This window comes from Aspergillus neoniger (assembly GCF_003184625.1).
Source record: "Aspergillus neoniger CBS 115656 unplaced genomic scaffold BO87scaffold_20, whole genome shotgun sequence".
Classification (NCBI taxonomy): Eukaryota; Fungi; Ascomycota; class Eurotiomycetes; order Eurotiales; family Aspergillaceae; genus Aspergillus; species Aspergillus neoniger.
Genome location: NW_020291148.1, coordinates 85,978 through 107,532, shown reverse-complemented (window position 1 = coordinate 107,532; position 21,555 = coordinate 85,978). Strand labels below are relative to the sequence as shown.

The 21,555-nt window shown below is 50.7% G+C and overlaps 12 protein-coding genes across 12 annotated transcripts; 4 read left to right on the top strand and 8 right to left on the bottom strand.

Moving 5' to 3' along the window:
• Positions 1 to 111: 111 nt before the first annotated feature.
• Positions 112 to 1,219, bottom strand: BO87DRAFT_407446 (SNARE domain- containing protein; the record flags this gene model as incomplete). The annotated part of the gene is made up of 6 exons (XM_025626073.1): positions 1,064 to 1,219; positions 790 to 993; positions 619 to 712; positions 411 to 554; positions 283 to 316; positions 112 to 248 (listed from the first exon to the last, which is right to left on the bottom strand). The coding sequence occupies exons 1-6, from the start codon at positions 1,072 to 1,074 to the stop codon at positions 112 to 114; spliced, it is 624 nt and encodes a 207-aa protein (XP_025478701.1). The 5' UTR covers positions 1,075 to 1,219.
• A 454-nt stretch (positions 1,220 to 1,673) lies between these two features.
• Positions 1,674 to 2,646, bottom strand: BO87DRAFT_84492 (histone H2A.Z-specific chaperone CHZ1). The gene is made up of 3 exons (XM_025629619.1): positions 2,149 to 2,646; positions 2,057 to 2,066; positions 1,674 to 1,962 (listed from the first exon to the last, which is right to left on the bottom strand). The coding sequence occupies exons 1-3, from the start codon at positions 2,302 to 2,304 to the stop codon at positions 1,760 to 1,762; spliced, it is 369 nt and encodes a 122-aa protein (XP_025478700.1). The 5' UTR covers positions 2,305 to 2,646; the 3' UTR covers positions 1,674 to 1,759.
• A 1,387-nt stretch (positions 2,647 to 4,033) lies between these two features.
• hsp70 (molecular chaperone Hsp70) lies at positions 4,034 to 6,624 on the top strand. The gene is made up of 2 exons (XM_025623541.1): positions 4,034 to 5,961; positions 6,032 to 6,624. Exons 1-2 carry the CDS (start codon positions 4,172 to 4,174, stop codon positions 6,153 to 6,155), a joined length of 1,914 nt encoding a protein of 637 aa, XP_025478699.1. The 5' UTR covers positions 4,034 to 4,171; the 3' UTR covers positions 6,156 to 6,624.
• Positions 6,625 to 6,695: 71 nt separating this feature from the next.
• Positions 6,696 to 7,446, bottom strand: BO87DRAFT_377384 (uncharacterized protein). Its single transcript, XM_025623540.1, has 2 exons — positions 7,343 to 7,446; positions 6,696 to 7,091 (listed from the first exon to the last, which is right to left on the bottom strand). Exons 1-2 carry the CDS (start codon positions 7,363 to 7,365, stop codon positions 6,914 to 6,916), a joined length of 201 nt encoding a protein of 66 aa, XP_025478698.1. The 5' UTR covers positions 7,366 to 7,446; the 3' UTR covers positions 6,696 to 6,913.
• Positions 7,447 to 7,770: 324 nt separating this feature from the next.
• BO87DRAFT_377382 (putative mitochondrial GTP/GDP transporter Ggc1) lies at positions 7,771 to 9,588 on the bottom strand. Its single transcript, XM_025623539.1, has 6 exons — positions 9,218 to 9,588; positions 9,112 to 9,149; positions 8,984 to 9,025; positions 8,665 to 8,912; positions 8,430 to 8,607; positions 7,771 to 8,357 (listed from the first exon to the last, which is right to left on the bottom strand). The coding sequence occupies exons 1-6, from the start codon at positions 9,303 to 9,305 to the stop codon at positions 8,022 to 8,024; spliced, it is 930 nt and encodes a 309-aa protein (XP_025478697.1). The 5' UTR covers positions 9,306 to 9,588; the 3' UTR covers positions 7,771 to 8,021.
• A 405-nt stretch (positions 9,589 to 9,993) lies between these two features.
• On the bottom strand, positions 9,994 to 10,944 carry BO87DRAFT_377381 (autophagy-related protein 8). Its single transcript, XM_025623538.1, has 3 exons — positions 10,687 to 10,944; positions 10,334 to 10,566; positions 9,994 to 10,259 (listed from the first exon to the last, which is right to left on the bottom strand). The coding sequence occupies exons 1-3, from the start codon at positions 10,774 to 10,776 to the stop codon at positions 10,226 to 10,228; spliced, it is 357 nt and encodes a 118-aa protein (XP_025478696.1). The 5' UTR covers positions 10,777 to 10,944; the 3' UTR covers positions 9,994 to 10,225.
• A 36-nt stretch (positions 10,945 to 10,980) lies between these two features.
• BO87DRAFT_438747 (uncharacterized protein) lies at positions 10,981 to 12,190 on the top strand. Its single transcript, XM_025627899.1, is given in 5 exon segments — positions 10,981 to 11,090; positions 11,145 to 11,287; positions 11,304 to 11,307; positions 11,382 to 11,449; positions 11,605 to 12,190. The coding sequence occupies 4 exon segments, from the start codon at positions 11,235 to 11,237 to the stop codon at positions 11,762 to 11,764; spliced, it is 285 nt and encodes a 94-aa protein (XP_025478695.1). The 5' UTR covers positions 10,981 to 11,090; positions 11,145 to 11,234; the 3' UTR covers positions 11,765 to 12,190.
• Positions 11,473 to 13,492, top strand: hem13 (coproporphyrinogen oxidase). The gene is made up of 2 exons (XM_025623537.1): positions 11,473 to 12,134; positions 12,195 to 13,492. Exons 1-2 carry the CDS (start codon positions 11,922 to 11,924, stop codon positions 13,302 to 13,304), a joined length of 1,323 nt encoding a protein of 440 aa, XP_025478694.1. The 5' UTR covers positions 11,473 to 11,921; the 3' UTR covers positions 13,305 to 13,492.
• On the bottom strand, positions 13,386 to 13,977 carry BO87DRAFT_84387 (uncharacterized protein). The gene has a single exon (XM_025629618.1). The coding sequence runs from the start codon at positions 13,769 to 13,771 to the stop codon at positions 13,466 to 13,468; it is 306 nt and encodes a 101-aa protein (XP_025478693.1). The 5' UTR covers positions 13,772 to 13,977; the 3' UTR covers positions 13,386 to 13,465.
• On the bottom strand, positions 13,545 to 16,851 carry BO87DRAFT_84345 (putative microtubule binding protein HOOK3). The gene is made up of 6 exons (XM_025629617.1): positions 15,159 to 16,851; positions 15,031 to 15,098; positions 14,866 to 14,978; positions 14,424 to 14,809; positions 14,034 to 14,129; positions 13,545 to 13,970 (listed from the first exon to the last, which is right to left on the bottom strand). Exons 1-6 carry the CDS (start codon positions 16,632 to 16,634, stop codon positions 13,785 to 13,787), a joined length of 2,325 nt encoding a protein of 774 aa, XP_025478692.1. The 5' UTR covers positions 16,635 to 16,851; the 3' UTR covers positions 13,545 to 13,784.
• Positions 16,852 to 17,051: 200 nt separating this feature from the next.
• On the bottom strand, positions 17,052 to 17,950 carry BO87DRAFT_377379 (uncharacterized protein). The gene is made up of 4 exons (XM_025623536.1): positions 17,684 to 17,950; positions 17,593 to 17,617; positions 17,513 to 17,522; positions 17,052 to 17,455 (listed from the first exon to the last, which is right to left on the bottom strand). Exons 1-4 carry the CDS (start codon positions 17,813 to 17,815, stop codon positions 17,350 to 17,352), a joined length of 273 nt encoding a protein of 90 aa, XP_025478691.1. The 5' UTR covers positions 17,816 to 17,950; the 3' UTR covers positions 17,052 to 17,349.
• An 819-nt stretch (positions 17,951 to 18,769) lies between these two features.
• BO87DRAFT_84266 (putative mRNA cleavage factor complex component Pcf11) lies at positions 18,770 to 21,486 on the top strand. The gene is made up of 6 exons (XM_025629616.1): positions 18,770 to 19,249; positions 19,364 to 19,819; positions 19,872 to 20,611; positions 20,671 to 20,866; positions 20,921 to 21,289; positions 21,348 to 21,486. The coding sequence occupies exons 1-6, from the start codon at positions 19,082 to 19,084 to the stop codon at positions 21,396 to 21,398; spliced, it is 1,980 nt and encodes a 659-aa protein (XP_025478690.1). The 5' UTR covers positions 18,770 to 19,081; the 3' UTR covers positions 21,399 to 21,486.
• The last annotated feature ends 69 nt before the right edge of the window (positions 21,487 to 21,555 follow it).

The following is a 21,555-nucleotide window of genomic DNA, read 5'->3' as shown; positions in this document are numbered from 1 at the left end:
GAACAAGGATGCAACCTTTATGAATGCCCAGCCAGGTAGAACTGTCGGTCGTGGGAGAAAGAAAGAAGAATGGGTATGCTCCTATAGGCCGCTTATGTGCAAAGATGCTAATTATGTCGATGTCGAAGAAACGTCCTTGGCCTCAAGCCATGGGTTCTCTGGGCAAGGAGCTGGGCGGATGAAGGTGAAGGGATTGACGCAATTGTGTCCCTGTATATGGATAAATAGCTCAAGGTCATGGCCCTCTGCTATACAGCCATACCAAGAGAAAAACCGTTGCACTGGGCCAATAGAGCTCCCGAGATATCATGCCTGGCTAGATTAACAGCAGCAGCAACATGTCCCGTTCCTCACGTCAGCCAGACGTAGAAAAAGAGCAAGAAGACGGCGAAGAAGAAAGCGAGCCACACTTTCCAGCTAACGCCGGTGCGCTCTGCCATCCGCAGCATACGGTTCATGTTTCCGCGGAGACGAACACGAGTGTTCTCGAAGGTGTTATTGAGGTCCGATATGGTGGAGGTATCCCGAATCTCGTCGCCAATAGCAACCGTGAGCTAGAATTGGGGTATCAGCATGTGTATGTACACTCAGTCTTGATAAGTGGGAGAAGCGACTCACATCTTTCAACATCTTGACCTTGGCGCTGATTCCCTCGACCTCTGCATCATTCTGAGACTCTAGGTGGGATAGTACAGCATCAGAGTAATGACCCCTATAGACCGGAATTGTGAGCTTCTTGCGCGGGAAGGTCCAAATCCAGCTTCTCTCTCCATTGTTGTAAGAACGTACTTGGCGTTTGGGGTCGCAGAACGAAACCCTCCCCTGGAGTTGCCATTCACGGAGCCATCCCCGGCCGGGGGCGTGTATCCTCCATACCCGTAACCACCTACGCTACCCGGGGATTTACTGGCGGGTCGAGAACCGCCACCGTATGAATCGAAAAGGGACGAGGAGGCACGAGGATCGCGCTGGTGTAGGTTAGAGCGTGGGAATCTATATACAAGCTAGTAATCAGTATCGGCTGGGGTATCTGGGAAAGGACAGATGAATAACACCAACATACCGTGAAGCCATAACAGATCGTGAGATTATTAATTGTGAGAGTTAAAGTGGATAGAAATATGATATTTTAAAGGAGGCGATCACAGCCAGCGGGGGCACATGTCGCAAGACGGAGGCCCTAAACAGCAGGGGAAAGATGGGTGAGCGAGCAGGCTCTCGAGGAGAGGAAGAAGTGAGGACAAATCGTGGCGGAGAGCTAATAGCTGGCCATCACCGGAGACCATGGGGTAGCTCACGTGACTCTAGAAAGTACAATCTAGCAAGTGCGAACTCTACATTATGAAGAAATTTGTTTGTACAATGTACATGGGTTCTTTTTTATTATTGAGATATTTGCATATGGATCTCCTCTGCAGACCATGAGGTGAGTTTAGCATGGAGGTGATAGCTCAGTTGAACCCCATTGCGAGGCGATAGTTTGCAGCCGGACCCTGGCCCAAACAAAAAAAGGGTCCAGGGTGTGCCTATCGGGAAAAACATTGGATAGGAAAAAACGCATAGGCAACCATAATGATCTGTATCCATCCCAAAACCTGGAAAAGAAAAACATCATAATATGATTAAGAGATGAAAGTGTAACCGGCATAAAGGAACCGAAGAAACCCTCAAAACAGACCCTGCGCCTGTCCATCCCAATTCCCATTGCGCTCGCCGCCCCTAAGTGTGTGTTGGTATCGTGGTAGCTTGATCCAAAAATTTAATCCTGCATCTTGTTGTCCTCGTCGTCATCACCAGCGCCAACGTAGTCGTCGTCCTCATCGTCATCCTCGTCCATGCCATCATCCTTCAGACTCTCAGCGGCGGCTTGGAAGTCAATGTTCTTGCCGCGTGTACGGCGGCCACCGGAGATGATGTTCTCCGAGGAGATGGGCTCCAGGTTGTCGTTGTCTTCATCGTCATCTGGCAGTGAAGATGCGCAGTTAATATGGTGTTCGAGCTAGGGAGGACAAGATTCGTATCCGATGAACGGACGAGAGAAATCAGGGCATCATACCATCATCGACCTAAACGGAACAGAAAACGAATCAGTCAGCTGGACATGTCTCGTTGTTTGGAGATCTAGTCGGTGGATAATAAGGAACTCACCATTTCTTCGGCCTCGCTCTCGTCACTCTCATCATCGTCCATGCGCATGTCTTGAGTGGGGTCTGTGGCCTTGCCCTTGCCCTTGTCCCAGGCAGCAGCATCGGGAGCATTGGCGGCAGGGTCGAAGCCGGTGGTAGCTTGGTTGTTGTCACCCATGATGAATGAAGAAGAAGAAGAAGAGGAGTAGTGGTAGTACACGGGAGGGTGGTTCTGAAGATGGATTGGTAGTGTTGGAAGTAAAGGCAAAGCCAATCGAGTAGGAAGGGAAAATTCGTAAGGAACAGGAAATTCAAATACAGGGGATAGCAGGAAGCGTGGAGTTTAAGTAGGCAGCGGTGTCAAGGGCAGCGAGGATAACACACTCTCTCTGTCTGTCTGTCTGTCACACTCTTCAAGGCAAGATCAGTTCCTGTCGCAAGGGGAGATTCACCTCGGCGGGCATTGGGGCGATGATTGGTTGCCAGGGGTGGCGATCAGCTGCAGCTCCCGTGATGGGGCTTTGCCCTGTTGGTAGGCCTCATAACAAACAAATGCTAGAAGTTCTGGCCCTGCAATCAAGGGAATTGCCATTACTGCCTTCTATAATCAGGCACAGTCACTACAAATGGATATGAGCTTGGTCTACTAGTACTGCTGCAGATTGGCAGACTGACAAACAACAGAAGCTTTGTTTGAGTGTAGTGCAGCGGCGGTTTCTCAGACAACGGATTTTGATCGCGGGGAAGATTTAGTAGTAGGGGGTAGCTGGAGTGGAAGTTTCTCAAAAGGATGGATATACAGCTACAAAAACGAGGAATAATATTATGTGGAATGTAATGGATTCTTTAAAGAAGTATGTATTCATGAGGAATATTGCTGGAGCGATTGATGGCTCTGCTGGAAAGGGGCTAGATTCGTTAGTTATAACTAACTAATTGTTGTGCCAGGTACCCTGTCAAAGAGTGACTCAAATCATGTGACAGTTCTGGACTGGCCAAGAATGCGTAGGAAAGAAAAGAACAAGAATGGAAGTATGGAAAATTCATCGAAATTCTCCGAAGGAGAAGAAAGAAGAAAGAAGAGGAGAAAATGATATGAATCAGCGTCATCATGACGGCCTCTATTCTGCCCAATTCCATGGGTGTCCAAAATCTTCCCCAAACAGGGTGAGAATTGAGTACAGAGTAAGCTATGTTGTACAATTGACACTTCTGTTCTACGACTATCTGCACAATTTCTCACGTTAGGAATTGAAGAAGGGGGATTGGGCGGCCATTCATTTTGGAATTCATTCTTTGGGAAACAGTAGTATCATGAGATAATAATAAATCAGAAGAATAACTCAAAATAGTGATTTACACGCGAGTGAGTCATGGTTGTGAACCAAAGATCGTGTGAAATCACTAAAATTAAAATCAAATCAAAAATAATAAAATGTCAAAGAAAATTCGGATTCTGCCCATTACGTCATCCGGATTACCCCGCCAACCGCCCACCAAAAAAATCCCCTCAGAGAGTCATTCTAGATCTATCCATCTTCAATGCTGCAGGGAAGTAGATCGTAGCATCACACAGAGAGAGAGAGAGATAGAGAGAGGGAGGGGAGATAGTAACTACTAGTGTTAGATCGTAGTCAACCCCCCAGATCATACCAGTGCCCCCTTCTCCCCTAAACCCAGAACGAGTGAATTCTCGAAGGGTCGAGTGAATGCTGGGCAGGACTGGGGCGCGGATGGAAGCCAGTCGAACCCGATGGATGCCCATCGAAACGGGCAATTGCTAGAAGCTTCGCTGGAGCAGCAGCTCACCGCCCGCCACTATATCAGCTTTCGCTCTCGCACAAATTCTCGTCCCCTCGATTTCTTTTTCTCTCCATCAATCTCTTCCTCTTTATACCCCAATCTTCCCATTCTTCTTTTGTGTTTTGTACACTACTCTCTCCTAACGAATTCCCTTCTCCCTCTTCTCTCTCCCTTAACGAACCTCCTCTTACACACATAAACACACATACATACACACACACACACACACACACACATTCATCATGGCCCCCGCTGTCGGTATCGATTTGGGAACCACCTACTCCTGTGTGGGTGTCTTCCGTGATGACCGCATTGAAATCATCGCCAACGACCAGGGTAACCGCACTACCCCCTCTTTCGTGGCTTTCACCGACACCGAGCGTCTCATCGGTGATGCCGCCAAGAACCAGGTCGCCATGAACCCCCACAACACCGTCTTCGATGCTAAGCGTCTGATCGGTCGTCGTTTTGGCGACGCTGAGGTCCAGTCCGACATGAAGCACTGGCCCTTCAAGGTTGTCGAGAAGGGTGGCAAGCCCATCGTCGAGGTTGAGTTCAAGGGCGAGGCCAAGCAGTTCACCCCCGAGGAGGTCTCCTCCATGATCCTCACCAAGATGCGTGAGACCGCTGAGGCTTACCTCGGTGGCACCGTCAACAACGCTGTCATCACTGTCCCCGCCTACTTCAACGACTCTCAGCGTCAGGCCACCAAGGATGCTGGTCTCATTGCCGGCCTGAACGTTCTCCGTATCATCAACGAGCCCACCGCTGCTGCCATTGCCTACGGTCTGGACAAGAAGGCCGAGGGTGAGCGCAACGTCCTCATCTTCGATCTTGGTGGTGGTACCTTCGATGTTTCCCTCCTGACCATTGAGGAGGGTATCTTCGAGGTCAAGGCCACCGCTGGTGACACTCACTTGGGTGGTGAGGACTTCGACAACCGCCTCGTCAACCACTTCGTCAACGAGTTCAAGCGCAAGCACAAGAAGGACCTCACCTCCAACGCTCGTGCTCTCCGTCGTCTCCGCACCGCTTGCGAGCGTGCCAAGCGTACCCTCTCTTCCGCTGCCCAGACCTCCATTGAGATCGACTCTCTCTTCGAGGGTATCGACTTCTACACCTCCATCACCCGTGCTCGTTTCGAGGAGCTCTGCCAGGACCTCTTCCGTTCCACCATGGAGCCCGTCGAGCGTGTCCTCCGTGACGCCAAGATCGACAAGTCCTCCGTCCACGAGATCGTCCTGGTCGGTGGTTCCACCCGTATCCCCAAGATCCAGCGTCTCGTCAGCGACTTCTTCAACAAGGACGCCAACAAGTCCATCAACCCCGATGAGGCCGTTGCCTACGGTGCTGCCGTCCAGGCTGCTATCCTGTCCGGTGACACTTCCTCCAAGTCCACCAACGAGATCCTCCTGCTCGACGTTGCCCCTCTCTCCCTGGGTATCGAGACCGCTGGTGGTGTCATGACTGCTCTCATCAAGCGTAACACCACCATCCCCACCAAGAAGTCCGAGACCTTCTCCACCTACTCCGACAACCAGCCCGGTGTCCTGATCCAGGTCTACGAGGGTGAGCGTGCCCGTACCAAGGACAACAACCTGCTCGGAAAGTTCGAGCTCACTGGCATTCCCCCCGCCCCCCGTGGTGTTCCCCAGATTGAGGTCACCTTCGACCTTGATGCCAACGGTATCATGAACGTCTCTGCCATCGAGAAGGGTACTGGAAAGACCAACAAGATTACCATCACCAACGACAAGGGTCGTCTCTCCAAGGAGGAGATCGAGCGCATGCTTGCTGAGGCCGAGAAGTTCAAGGCTGAGGATGAGGCTGAGGCTTCCCGTATCCAGGCCAAGAACGGTCTCGAGTCCTACGCTTACTCCCTCAAGAACACCATCAACGAGGGCAAGCTCACCATCAGCGATGAGGACAAGCAGAAGGTCACCTCCAAGGTTGACGAGGTCATCAGCTGGCTCGACAGCAACCAGACCGCCGAGAAGGACGAGTACGAGGCTCAGCAGAAGGAGCTTGAGGGGTATGTTCATCCTTTCCTTTCATCTTGAAGAAACAATTTTGAATCATGACGCTAACTTTTTGACTTACAGTGTTGCCAACCCCATCATCTCCGCTGCCTACGGTGGTGCCGCTGGTGCCGCCCCCGGCGGTGCTGCCCCCGGTGCTACCCGCACTGCTGACGAGGTCGAGGAGCGCCCTGAGGAGCTCGACTAAATGCTTTAACCAGCTGCGGTCTCGATTCTTTTCTTGTTCTTTCTTCATTATACCTCCAGCCGTTTGCAGATAGGCGAGCGGTTTTAATGGATCTGCTTGTTTCTTTTTCCTAGTATCATGTTAACGAATTTATGGGAATCACTTTTTCTTTGTCTATGCATAGATTCGAGTTGCTAGTTGTTACTGCATGATGACTTGCTCTGCAGACTCTGGGAGGGAAAAAGTTTCCTTTCGACGAATACATTACCTTAATTCAAATTCGTGCAATTGTAGATACAATGGACTCTTCATATTTAATTCGCCCACTTCATTGTTCACTTGAAATTGAACATTGTTGTATCCCGTCATAACTTTCTTGTCTAGACCACCTAGTCTGATTTCTACCACAATACTAAACTAGTTAGTTAGTACTTTATAATGATCTGGGAATATCTCAATCAATCATCGCATCATATGTAATCAGTAAAGATCGCTCAATCCCACAAAGTGACTGATAATAACAATAGAACCCTCAACGCCCTACCCAACCCACCCATAATATACAGTTCCAATATACACACACATTCACCCCATCCAACCCATAAACATAATCCTCATACCTTCCCCACCAATAACACATCCATATCCTCATTATCAACCTCCAATCCACTCAATCCACTAGTCATAGCATCATACCCCAGCACAACCCCCAAACACAAACACAAAACAAAGCAATGTCGACAGAGACCGAGCGACCGGGTATAACGAGAGAAAGGTAATTACAACCCCTCAAAATCCCCCGCCCACCACCTTCTCACTCTCCCCGCGCCCAGCGAAACCACATGTCCAATACCAATATCCTTAGCCTGGTCGGGAAACTTTTCGCGCTGGTCGCGCTGAATGCGCAATAATGCCGCCGAGGTGCCGATGGTGAGGGCGAAGATGGGGTCGGCGATTCTAATTTTCAATTCGCATTGGTCGTTAGTATTGATATTATGATTCTGATTTTGATGGATTGGTGATGTGTGATGGGTGTATGTATGTATGCGATCTGTCGATTGAATTCAAGGAACAGGTAGAGAGGGATTATTGCCATGCGATGTCGGCTTCATATTAGGTAGGTGGGTAGGTAGGTAGGTGGATGGGTAGAGGTGCATGCATGCGGCAATGAGGGAATTAGGATATATGTGCTAAACAGGACGACGTACTTGGAGATTAGGTAGACTGGCATTTCGGGCGGCTTGGCTGTGCAGGCTTGGCTATGCAGGCTTTGGCTGGTGGGGAATGTGCGCTGGATGAAGATGAGTTGTAGACTTGAGATGAGTACTAGTTTGAAGCTGTAGCTGGTGTGCAACTCCGCGCCGGATGTCATGGGTCACGTGATATATAGGCTGGTTGAGGTGTATCTCGATTCGGATTGGTGATAATGTCTGTTAAGTAGTAGATGGCAGTATGCTAGTGCTGCTACTATACCTGCAAAGTTGGTGGCTGGTCGATATGTAGCTACTCTAAACGTTTAGTCCCTACAATGGCATTGTCTTCAATACCGGCTGCAGCCAGAAATATGCTTACCGGTTGAGAATGAGCCGCAATACGTTGAACAAACCCAGTAGACTGACATCTACTACTGCCACAATTCATGATTAAGAGGAGTTGTATTTCGTATCCAAGAGCATACCACCTTGCACCCATCATCCGGAACAGTGCCGAAGGGAAAAAAAGAGTCTATCATAAATACACAAAGGCTTAACAGAATGAATGCTCTATAACAGCACCAAAACAAAGCCCTGAATCGAACATAAAAAGTAATAATGTCAAAATAACCCCGGATATGGGTAAAACATGAAAAAGACACTCGCTTTTCGGATCAGCTAATCATCAACATCTTTAAACAACCTGGCCGAAGGCGGGGATCAACGTCTGAGCCAGCCAGAAGCTGAAAACGAGCTTGGGTCCGGTCATCAGGAGCTTGGGCGTCAGACCCTTGAAGAAACTGGAGACACCCTCGTTCTTGACCATGTTGGACAGAATGCGGAAGCCGGACTCGGGGTTCTCGAAGTTGCGGTTCTGGATACGGGTCTTGATCACATCCAGAGGAGCCGACACAACCAGGGAGGCACTGGCACCGCAGATGGAGGCAACGAAGTTCTGGCTCCAGGAAGCAGTGTTGTAGTCCTTCAGGGAGTAGATGTACTCCTTGGCGAAAGCGGAACCACCGAAGAGCTATTTCCAGGCATTAGTATCGAACAGTCATACATGAAAAAGAAGGCAACAATCGGGACCATGGGAACATACAGCGAAAGATCCGGGAGCGTTACGGGCGGCAGTCCAGCCAGCACCACGGTAGAGACCCATACCCTCATCGGAGATGATCTTGAACAGACCGCGGCCACGGAAAGCCTCGGGGTTAGTCTGACGCTTGATCTTCAGGACGTCAAGGGGCAGAAGGACGATCTCTCCGATACCGATCAAACTGTTCCCATATGATTAGCCAGAGCGTTATCGTCGATGACCAAAACACAAAACATACCTTCCAGCAGTGGCGTGCATGATGGCCTTGCCGGTACCCTTGCCGAAAGCATTGTCGAAGTCGGAACCCCAGTGCTGAGCGAGGTAGTCGCGAGCGAAAGGCTGACCACCGTACTTGTAGATACGCTGGAGAACCTTGTAACCGGCGGCGTAACCCAGACCGGGGAAGAGGGAGGTGAACTTGCCGCCGAAAGAGGCGTTGGCGTACTCCTTGAAGACAACCTGGTTCAGACCGGCGGTGGAGGTAATCTAAGCCAGCGCACAGTTAGCCCAATGCATTTCTATGGCCTTGTATGGATAAGGGATAGGAAGTGTCGTACCCGAGTCTGGTTGCTCATCAATCGCTTGGAGATGGTATCAACCTGGTCGATGAGTCAGTTTTTGATTTCTCAGGCGAGAAGAGCGCAATCGATGCGCAAATATTCGAGAGGGTAGTGTCTAATCGTACAGGGTGGAAGACCATCAACTCCGCAATTCCGGCAGTTCCTGAGACGGAGAGTTAGTCCTCGAGCGCAACCCCCACGCCCTGGGCACAAGATGGGTGTGACACATACCGGAACCCAGAAGACGAGCAGTCGCGGATTCTCTCTTGACATCCTTAGCGGCAGAGCCAGCACCGGCTTGGGCCATAGCGGGAGACATCTTGATTATGGGAATTGGGCTGAGTTGGGCGTAGTCGGGGTAGAAATTGGAGAGTATAAAATTTTCCAGGCCTGAGGCTGCTTTTCCGTCGGGGAGATGAAAAGGCGATTCAGAAGGAAAGAGGAAGGACGGAAAGATTTATATATAGGACAGGAATGCCAACAAAGACAGGACAAGAGACCACAGCCGGGGCTAGGCAATGCAGCAAAGAAAAGGATGATGGGTAAGGCGGATGCACGAGAGAGGGAGGGGAGGAAAAAGAGCAAGAGGAAGAGGAAGAGACCGAGAAAGATGGACTGACTGACTGTTTCTGCGCCGACTCGGAACCGCTCCAAGCGTCGCGGCCGGTGCTTCAACGCCACTAGCCCCCTTTGGGCCTGGCACTACCGGCCCTGGATCGGAGCGGCCCTGATTATCTCAGCAGCCGGTGACAAACTAACTGGGTTTAGATAATCTAGTTAGTTATCTAAACTACTAATCCATACATTAGTTAGTTCTAGTTATTCCATGGTCAGGAAAGTATGTAGTACGTAGTAGCTTGTTCAGTCATGACTATGTTGTTACACCTGAATCTACGGTCACACAAGACAAGCTTCCATCAATAGCAACGATTGTTTCTCATTTAAACTACCATCTGAAGAAGAATACTCATTTCGCCAAGAGAGTTCACGAAGATTAATGAAGAGCCCCCAAGATAACGCCCGCGTACAGCACAGCATAGAAACATCACAGCGTAGTCGAGCTCGCCATCCACCCCTGTCCTACAGCAACCAACCCCTACATCCAGGAAGTCAATCCGCAACTTCCCCAAAAGAAGGAAAAGGCAACTGAAGGAAGTGACTTGAACGATGACGGCAGCGAATTCACTTCAAGAGACAGGGAAATCAGACCAAAAGGGAAAAGATGAGATCGACCAGCGCCTAGCAGTCACCGAACGTATTCTCGCCGGAGTACCTAATAAAGAAAGATCCGGGTTAGCACTATGCACACAGAACAGATATACTAGGGTATTGGAGGGGTCGGCATACGTGATATACAAGAAGCCATCTTCATCCTTGTGCTCTTCATAGATGCTGCTCATCAGAGCAGCCGTAGGTGGTAAAACCTCATCGACAAAGATAAAGATCGCCTTCTCAGGAGACAGCTTGATCCGCTTACGGATCACGTAGACGAACTGTCCAACTGTAAGGTCGGCAGGGACAAGGTACTTCTTCTTGTCGATGGTAGCGATGTCCGATTTTTCGACCTTTTCGCAGATTACCTGTAGGATAGAAGCTGGGTTAGCGACTCGAACAAGCGGTGAGCTAGGGACCCGGTTTCTCCCCCCAAAAGACCATGAAACCAAAATCACAGTAGGAGGTGAAATAGAAGATAGACGTACTGGAATGCGATCGGCATATTTCTGGCGGATACGCTCGGCCTCTGCCTTGCGCTTCTCGAAGGGGTGCTCGTCCTTAAACTTGGAACGCATATTGATAAGTTGATGAGGGCGGCTAATAGGTCTGGTCCGACGGGTCCCTTAAGGGGGAGATAGTGAAGAAGTAGACGAAGAGGAGCGAAAGGGTGACAGAAGCTGGATGAGTTAAGAGATAACAGAGCAAGGGTGAGATGGCCGATGGATAGATGGATGGGATGGGATGGAGAGATAGATGGATGATGACAAAAGGTGAGCAGGCTGGCAGTTGTAGAGAGAGTTGAAGGCGACAGCCCCGCGTCATTTGGTGAGGGAACGGCTTCCACGACTGATAAGGCCGCCAGGCAAGCGTGGATCACGGGGTGGAGGCGGTGAGCGGCCCCACACGTGAGTCAGGTCGGGTCATGTGCTGGCTCGATTCATAGCACATTCGATCATCTTTCGGATATCTAAGCCAGTCCGTCAGGGCAGTTCCTGTCGTCATCCTGGCACGTGGATGTCGTGCACTCATCCAAATGACCAATGCGGATGATACCGTCTGGTTGTCATCGAGCTGGGCCGCCTTTGCGTTACTGCATCGGTAGTGAAGTGGTAGCTCGGCGGGCGATGCCTCCAGCCTCCACTTAGGATCAGCGCCTAGATTATGGGGTTTCCCATGCTAGAATGGTTACTGTCTACCGCTTGGTGCAGCACCCACATTTTCTGCACTCTATCTAGTTACTGCTGTTGAGTGACTCAAGATCGCTCACTATCTGCATAGTAGTTAAATCTACTTCGCTAGTGACTGACACATTCTTCACTCATGGAGCAACCCCGCTTGATGTTGTGCTGCTGCCTTGGGGGGTGTTCGGACCCAGGGGTTGGCATCGGCATTGGCATTGGCAGCCCTGCAAACCATGCAAAGTGCTTATCTCAGCCGGGCCGGGTCCCATGTTCAGACAAACCCAACAATCATTGCAAACTGCACAAACAGAATTCATATCCTCACGACATTCGGGAATATCGAGGCCGCAGGTGGTCCCATACTGTGCCTCGGAGCCGATGATCTGAACAAATCCTCCATTACCAAATCCCTACCCACTACTGGCTCTAGACCATAGGTGGAGCTCGGAGGGAACAACAACCGGTCGATTCTCGACAGGCACAATACCTGGCACCACCTGATCTTTGGCAGATCAGCCAATTCCATCTACTCTGCAACAATGGCTGTTCCCCGGCCATATATGCCTCTTCGGAGGTCGCTCTGTCAATTCTCATCTCGATCCTGTCGCACACCTCGCAATCTCTCAGCGCCCTTTCGCAGATACTCTTCGGAACAGAAACCCCCTTCCGAACCCAAGCCATTCACTGTCTGGAGACCATACCTACGGCTGGCCATTGGTGTGCCCTTCATCGGTGCTTTGGTGTATTCCATGGTAGGCTTTACCCACCATGCACTTTGCGCGAATGTCTTAATCTGACTATATTCAATACAGATGACAGAAGAAGTAACCGAACTCGACTCGCCTTCCCTCGTGGAACTCGATGAAACTCTCAAGAAGCAAGCCACGATCAGCGAACAATCTCCCATGCGCCTGCGCATGGAGAAGCTGATCAAGGACCACCAACAGAAAATCATTGAAGAGCTGAGCCGGATAGATGGAAAACAATTCAAGACTGATGCCTGGACGCGCCCCAACGGCGGAGGTGGAATATCCTGTGTCCTCCAAGACGGAAATGTTTTCGAGAAAGCCGGAGTCAACGTATCCATCGTCTACGGCGAACTTCCCCGGCCAGCCATTGAGAAGATGCGAGCAGACCACAAGTCCTTCGTTGGCGCCGACGTGGACTCCTTGAGCTTCTTCGCTGCCGGTCTGTCCCTCGTTCTCCACCCCCACAACCCCATGGCCCCAACCGTCCACCTGAACTACCGGTACTTCGAGACATCCGACCCCAAGGACCCCCTCAATGGCGACAAGAACTGGTGGTTCGGCGGTGGCACAGATCTGACCCCCACCTACCTTTTCCCCGAAGACGCCAAACACTTCCACCAGACCATCAAAGACGCCTGTGATCGCCACGACGCCACATACTACCCGAAGTTCAAAGCCTGGTGCGACAAGTACTTCTATATCCCCCACCGCCGCGAATGCCGCGGTGTAGGAGGTATCTTCTTCGATGACCTGGACGCCAGCTTCCTCCAGTCCTCGTCAACCTCCTCACAGAACCCCCAGGAGACCCTTTTCTCCTTCGTCTCGGACGGTCTCGCTTCTTTCCTCCCCTCTTACGTCCCCCTTATCGAACGCCGGAAGGACATGCCTTTTACACCCGAGCAAAAGGAGTGGCAACAGCTTCGACGCGGTCGCTACGTCGAGTTCAATCTCGTCTATGATCGCGGTACTAGCTTCGGTCTCCGCACCCCTAATGCCCGCATTGAGAGTATTCTGATGAGTTTGCCCCGCACGGCAAGCTGGGCTTACATGGACCCCGTTTCGGGAACCCGGACGGAGGATTCTGTAGATGGTGATGAGGCACTTCTGGGGGAGGGCAAGGAGCGCGAGAAGGAGATCATGGATGTTCTGAAACATCCTAGACAGTGGGTGTAATGCTGCTGAATTAGATGGATCATGTGTCATCGGCAAGGATTTGGTTTCTTTTCCTGAAAATTATGTATTATCTGCATGTATATTATTTTATGAGCTGCATCTATAGGCTACGTCACGTCAAAAGCAGCACTGTCTCTAGAAATCTGAAAAAAGAAAGACTTTCAGAATATACACTTGTCTAACACATGCAACAATGCCATAAAGGTGCGTATGATATGTTTATAATGCCGATCAAGCTCCAACGAAAAACCCAGGGGTAGTAGTAGTAGTCGTAGTAGTTGAGCCGCAACGAGCTGGTATAGCGCGGCGAGCAACGGAAACATATGTATGTAGAAAGAAAAAGGTATAGCAACAACAAACACAGTCTTGGTAACGATGGAAAATGCGCAGGGGAGAAGAAGGGGAAAGGGTAGAATTAGAAAGACATGTACGAAGAAGAGATAGGACGTAAACCATATCGCCAACATACAAACCGGAGCTTTATCGACCAGCGACCACGCTTCTTTGCCTGGCTAGCCAGCCCTTCTGAGCATCGGCCAGGGATCCATTCCGATACCGGGCCAGGCCAATGTTGTTGTTCTGTAATCGATTCTGGAGTTCGTACCAGGAGGAGCTCATCAAAGTCAGCTCCCGCGCTTGAGCATCGATTATCTTCTGGAGTTCGAGCTGTTTGGAGAAATTGAATATTAGTGGCTTGCAATAGCTAGTCCGTGTCAAATGACAACTTACCTCGCGCTCTTTGCTGATTCCATCATCCGTATCCTCTTCAAGTTGCTTTATCCGCTCTTGGAGGAACTTGATGTGTTCGTTCTGTTGATGGATATACTGCAAGATGATTCGTATTAGTCTTTTGTAGGCCGTAAAGTGCAAATGGGATAGGATGTATCAATGGGTCAAGGTGGCAGCCGAGCTTCAGCGCCTGAACCGCTTGGCGATTAATCGACCCAGGCGCGATAGACCGGGTGCCTTCGCTGCTAATATCTGGGTCGAATCGCCAAATGGCCGATCCGCAAGAAGATCGAGACGTTTCCTCTCGCCACTGAGGCTACCGAGGCGAATAGCCCTTGCTTGGTTCGGGATAACACAGGTTGAGAGCCGATGGGGTTTCTTGTAACTAACCTCTGCACGTTTCGCCAGCCTCTCCAGATTCTTTTCAATCTGCGCGGCGACTTGTCTAATGAGCTCTACAGCCGACTTTTGAGCAGCTTCGGGATCATCGCCATTTTCCTGTGCAGTGAGTTCGGCCAGCAGCTTCTTCATTTCCTCTGCAGCTTCGTGATCTTCCGCACGGAATTCCGCTTGCTTCTTCTCGAGCAAGTTTCGCAGATCGTCACGTTCGGCACATGTGACCTGGACCAGAGCCTGGGTTGAATCAAGCTCGGCCTGCAAATTGTACAGTCTGCGCATAGCATCATCTTCTCCTTCACGAGCCTTAGTCAAATCCGATGCGCTGCTCGCTTTGACCTCGGCAATCAGATCCATATTCTCTTTGTTGGAGAGTTCAACTGTATTCGTGTAAGCAAATTTCACACACGGATTTCGCCGAACAGTAGCTACTCACTTTCCGCCAGCGCATCGTTCAGCGACCTCTTGGATACATCGAGAGCTTCTTGGGCCTCGGCCAATCTCTTGAGGGCAGATGTATACTGGTCGTACAACTTCCAGTAATCATCACTGATGCATCGTTAGCGGTTATACTAGCTAGGCTGCTCCTAGTAGAAAATACCTCTGCGAAGAATTTGCGCGGGCCTGTTGCAGCGTTTCATTGAAGGCTTCGGAAAAGTCCAAGCCCACCTGTATTACCTTGTTAGTGGCTTCATATAAGATGATAGTAACCATATAAAGCAAACATACGGATGGCCCTTTCAGAGATTCCACTTCCTTCTTCAGCTCTTCATTCTCAGATTTCCTGTAGCGAGTTAGCCTAGATCTCCGTCGTTGTAGCACAGGGTCTTCTAACAGCTGTGATTCCTTCACACCGATCGCCTCAAAGTCTTTCTGCAGAGTGCCCTCGAGCTTGGGAGTTTCAGTACCCGGCGTCAGGGATGGGCTTCCAGGAGAACCTTCCAGTTCACGGATTCGCTCACGGAGCTCGCTTATCAAAGCATCATCACGTTCGCGCTGCTCATCGGCGTTACTGAGTCGCTCTGTGAGAGCATGGTTGTTGAACTCGAGCTGCTTCTTCAGGTTTTGGATTTCACTGCACTCCTGCTCAATGCGAGGCAAAACTCTGCGGTATTCTTCAAGCTCCACCTCACGCTCGGAGTTCCATTTCTGCTGCGAATCCGCCTCCTTCAGCTGTTGCTGGAAGTCTTTGATCTGGTTCCTGAGCGACTGGTTCTCCTTCTCGAAGTCCTGGCTAGCCTGCAGCTTCTGGCGGTACTTTTCGGCCGCATTCGCCTTACGGGCGAGTTGATCTCGCTCAGTCTTCAGCTCATCATAGTCATCCTGAAGCTTCTGGAATCGTTGGTTCTTGACGCGTAACGACTCCACCGTCATGCGTAAACTGTCGATCTCATCCTGCGCTGTAGCCAGCCTTGCTTCCTGAGTTGCGATAATGTCTTCCTGTTGGCGGGATTTAGACTCGAGAGCCTTTGCGCTGAGTCCAAGATCACCCTTCCCAGACCTCAAGTTGACTAGTCGGTCTTCGGTCGATGCAAGCCGGCTTTGTAAGGTATCGTTGTTCTCCTGGAGGCGCGCCAGGCGATCGTGCATATCATCGATCTGTTTCTGCATGTCCTTTTTCTCACGCGCCATCCGGTTATTCTCCGCCAACACCTTTCCTACCCGCTCTTCAAACTGCAGTTCCGGGTCGACGGGCAGATCCCGCTCCTCCTTGACATCGTCCTCGCCATCGATAGCCTCATGCTGACCATTCTGAGCTTCCTCGAAGATGTTTTTCAGGGTCTCTTGCGTCGGGGTACTTAGGCTCTGAAGGGTCTCGACGTAGGTCTGCGCGTTGGGGGAGCGGATGGCGGCGATCAGAAGGAGCTTCAGGAGTTTGTTGGCCTCCTTGACGGAGTTCTTTTCGGCGACCAATTCGAGGTTGGGATTGGGGTCAAGACCCGTGGGCATGCCATCGGGTTGTTGGCGGATGTAGTTGACGAGCAACTTGTGGATATGTTTCAGGTTCTGCCATTTGGATAGCCAGTGGTCGGACGGGGCGCGCTGGGGGATCTCGTCGAGGAAATACTGCGGATCGATGTCCTGCAAGATCTCCCAGATGATGGTGCCATCTGATAACTCCTCGGTCGTCCGGATAGTCTTACCCAAGGCGAAACTGTTGACCCATTCCAGCAGGGCCTGGGTGACGGTATGCTCCGCAGCCATGGTCGGGCGATGTTGACTGCAATCGGGGGCAATCAACTGGGCGGGGAACACGGCGGTTGTTGCAAATTCCAGGAACGGCTGGGTGGAATTGCCGGCAATTGTATTCGGATCGCGGCCAGGAGGGGCTAATTGCGACCCCTCAGCACGGTTGAGTTTAAACCTGGACGGCGGAGGAAGAGGACTGTGCCTCGATGAGATCCTTTTTTGAGCGCCTCCGGGGCGTTGGAGGCGGGATCCACGCTACGCGCATCGACGAGCTATAAATACCGAAGTCCCGCTTGGGGGGAAAGGAATGATTTAGGGTCACCCACAGCGCTGCTTCCTTATTTTCTACTTTCCCCATGTGAAACAACATCCACTGAGGATGAAGATGGTTTGAAAGATTGGAAAAGTGACAAGTGATCCCTATCATGTATTCATATCTTGGTTGCTTTTGTGTTGTTTGTTGAGTTATGGGAAACAGTCGCCGGCTTTATAAATTATGACATAAAATGGTCCATTAGACAAGAACAAGACACAAACTTTTTTTCCAGAAACAGAAGAAGACAAAGGATACATAAAAATCCTGAATTACAATCTAAGCTAGTTTTTTCCCATCCATTATCGACCATCAAGGGTCGAGCCCCGAAACCAGCGGGAACCCCATCCATCATACAGTAGTAATTTGGAATAGAGAAAAGGGAGCTTTCTTCCCCCGCACTATCCAATATCGCCCTCACTGAATAGTGACAGTCATGTCTTTCTCGACAGTTGGATTGTATGCCGCGAATTGAGTTGACAGCTGTTGGACCGAGTCGGCCTTGGTGTCGGCTGCGAAGCCCCTGTGTGTATGTATGTCAGACCAAGCAAGCACCTCAAATCTTCCAAGAGAGAATTACTTGAGCAAAGCTTTAGAGAGCAATATATGTTAGCACTGCCACTACCCAAAACGCAAGGATGACTAGGGATAACTGCTTACTGTAATTATGGGTGATCTTGCCACCCTAGCAGAAACGGCCAGTTAGTAACATATAGATGTGCCAACGCTGTCAAAGCACCCGGTCACATACAGCGTCCTTAACTGATTGCTTTGCCTGATCAACCACCGAGTCAGGGGTACCTGAAGGGAACGTGACCAGAATCGATTCGGCCAGAGCCAAGGGAAGCAACCCCAAGACGGTAACAGTAGCAGACAACTTCATGGTGAAGAATTCGACACAAGGCAATGTCTCCAAAAAAAACCGATGATAGTGTTACAAAGACCCAGATTCAAGTACCAATGGTTGTAATATAGAGATAGAGGCGATGAAGAAGGAGTTGTACCTAGTCAAGTTGGGAGAGTAAGGTGTGACTGCGTCATACTACCCACTCACAGCGATTCACGAGAGCGCTGGAATGCATTGCCCGAATAGGGTTAGTCGGTAACGGATAAGGAACTAGAGTCTCAAACTAGTGCGCTGACTCAGCCAGTCACGCCGCGGCGCTGACGCTTTCTATTCTTCGGACCTCGTGAGCGCAACTTCCGCAATTCTGCCTGCCTCTTCCTGCTCCCTGTTCGCTTCCCTTTCCCTCGCTTCTTCCCGGCCGATTTTGGCTGCTTTGCTATTTCCTGGTCATTCTGGTCGAGCTTTGATTTTCCTATTCAGCTGACTTTCTTTTCCCTTGGTCCCCTCTGCACGCCCGATCTCCCCATCGAGGTGTGTAACTGCTGGGGGTATTTCCCAACTTCACTCCGAGACCTTCCCCCTCCCCTCCATCTCTCATCCACTCCCCTTCGCCCCGGTTTGGTTCCTCTACTAGTTATTGTCTACTGGAAGGGTCAATCAGTACGGGTGATTGTATGAGATAGATTGATTAACACTGGGTTGACGGGGTGTTGTAGCGCGGGTTCTTTGTTGACTTTCGGGTTCTGGTGGAGGATTTGCGCTTGCGGCCTCCTGTTGTTGTCTCAAGTCTGACCAAGATAGCTAGCAAGCATTCTACAAGTTCCGACAGCTCTTTCCATCTCTTGCACTCAGGAGATACGTTTATTTGGAGAGAAACAAAGCACGCGGATATAGGAATCTTTATATACGGTGGTAAAAGGGACAAAGCCGGGGGAAAAAATCAGAGGAGAAAAGAAGAGAGAAAACAAAGCAATAAGAAGGACAAGTTCCTAACAAGAAAGGAGAAAAGGGAAGAAAGTCAAGAAAAAAAAAAGCAAGAAAACAACAAGAAGATAACAAAGTCCAAGGAAGAGAAAAGGAACTGGAAAATACAGTGGAAAAACAAATAATTAATATAAAGAGGAGGATTCAGAGGAGAAAGAACAAACACAAGGAACATAAGTATTCTTTCCGAGTGTTACGCCCTTCTTTAGCGCTTGTCCATTGTTCATTTCTTTCTTCCTTGTCGATACCCTTTTCTTATTCTCACTTGCCCCCTGTTCCCCCCTTCATCAGCCTCATCAGCCTTTGTATCTGCCCACCATGTCATCCGGGTTGGCCTCCGACGAAGTTGCCGAGGACTACAAGAATTCCTTGGAAGATCTAACCAACAATGACAGGTTTCAGATCAGCAATCTGACTGTCATAGCCAAGGAGAACACTGAACATGCGATGGCCATCTCCCGCGTGTTGGAGAACCACATTCGAACAGTAGGTGACACGCTCTCAGAATACCACCGGTTGGGCCCTCGTCGAACCTGATGAGGGCGCTCAACCCGTCTGTAGTCTCTCTTTGGGATGAACGAATTCTAATCTGCTCTGTAGACTCCGCCGGCTCAGAAGTTGCCCGCCTTGTATGTAGTCGATTCGATTGTCAAGAACGTAGGCACGCCCTACACTCTGTTCCTGGGTCGCAATCTGTATCAGACCTTCATGAACGCCTACACACTGGTCGATTCGCAGACGCGCAAGAAGTTGGATGAGATGCTCAAAACCTGGAAGGAGCCGGTGCCCGGTTCCCTCGACACCAGGCCCGTTTTCCCTCCAGAAATCACTCGCAGTATTGAGAGTGCTCTGATCAAAGCAAGGACTGCAGCGCTTCAGCAGCAGCAGGCTCGAACTCAACAAGACATCCTCGCTCGCGGTCGAGTTGGCACTCCTCCAGCGTGGAACAGCACTCCGACACCACCGCAAGGCATGGGCCGCCATCCACCTGCTGCAAATCAGGCTTTACCCATGCATTACCAGCGCAATGGCTCTGGTCACGGATATCCACCATCGGTAAGTATCATCTCACATTTTAGTACAGTGGCGGAAGGTCTCATTTGATTAGCAGGGTGAATCGTACTCTTCACGGGGAACCCCGACTCCCCAAGCCCAGCCACGTACAACAGAGGTTGATCTCGCCGCTCTCAACCGAGATATTGAGGCTCTTATTGCCACCGCCAGAAGCGATTTTGCCAACAATCCACTAGACCCCTCGATACAGCAACGACTGAAGGCTCTTCTGGATCTTCAGGGTATCTTGCAACGGCAAGAACTCACCCAGGAGCAATTGAGACTCGTCCGCGACCAGGTTTCAGCTCTCGCTCCGAAGCCTGCAATTCCGGCTCCTCAAGTTATTGCTCCAACTGTTCCAGCTGTTTCAACGCCCCCCATGGCTACTCCCCCAGCCCAAACACTTTCGCAACCTTTACAACAGCTCCTCAATCCTGGCACGCTTGCCGGGCTCCTCAAAGCTACTGCTACACGTCAGCAGCCGACTCCGCCGCCTCAAATCCACAATATCCTACCACAGATGCCCACTAATACCACCGCGCCGCAACCACCATCCGTCAGCGCCGCACCAGAAAATCCTCTCATTGCAGCCCTAAGAGCGCAGGGCTTGCTTCCACCGGCCTCGGCACCTCCGGCCGCTTTCACTGCTGCTCCGCCACCAAATGTCGCGCCTGCTTTCCCACTAATCGTACCGGGTCAAGTGCGAGTCACGCCTCCCGTCGCGACGCCGCAGGCACAACAAGGTACATCGAATGCGCAAATAAACGTTCAAATGAGTACAGCGTCCATCAAGATGTGAGTTTCCTGTGTCATGCTACATTGGTTTTCCTATCACTGACTTAATGAACCCCCAGCCCTCGACCAATGCTGCTCTCCAGCCTCTACGAGACCCGGTCAAACCGGTGTGGAACATGCGGTCAACGTTTCTTTGCAACGGAAGAAGGGAAGGAGAAGAAAGCTCGCCATTTGGATTGGCACTTCCGAACCAACCAGCGCATGTCTGAGGCAGCTAGGCGGGCCCAAAACCGCAGCTGGTACGTTGATGAACGGGTAAGTCACGCACCATTTCCGAACCAGTTATCCTGCAGTACTAACTATCTCCAGGATTGGATCAAATCCCGTGAGGCGGGAGATGAACAAGACCTTGCGGAGACGGAGGCCTCGGCTGAGGGTGTTGCTGGTGCTGACGGCGCTGCGACGAAGAAGGGGCCTCCTAAGCAGTGGATCCACGCCCCGAATGACGCGACATTGCGAAACACCCCTTGCCCTATCTGCCAAGAGAAGTTTGAGTCGACATGGTCAGAGGATGTACAGGACTGGATCTGGCAGGACGCAGTCAAGGTGGGAAGTCGCGTGTACCACGCCAGTTGCTATGCCGAAGTGACCAAGGACGGACCTACGCCAGCCAACCGGGGGACACCGTCAGGACGAACTGGGACTCCCGAGTCTGTTTTGGGAAAACGCAAGGCTGAGGTGAGTGATTCATCAATGAGAGTTATCCAGAAATTTTTGTGACTAACACGTATTATAGGGAACCGATTCTCCTGGATCCAATGTACGGATCAAAACAGAGCCCGTGTGATCGGGGTGTACACTCCCTTCTCTCGCTTCTCTTCTTCTCCTCCTCTTTGTTGATGATTCTCTGCTTTTGAGCGAAGATGCATCGTTCATTCAGCTTCACGGCTGTATTTTGCATGGGAAGGTTGAATGAATTCCCTTCCCCTGGGCGTTCCGGGGCA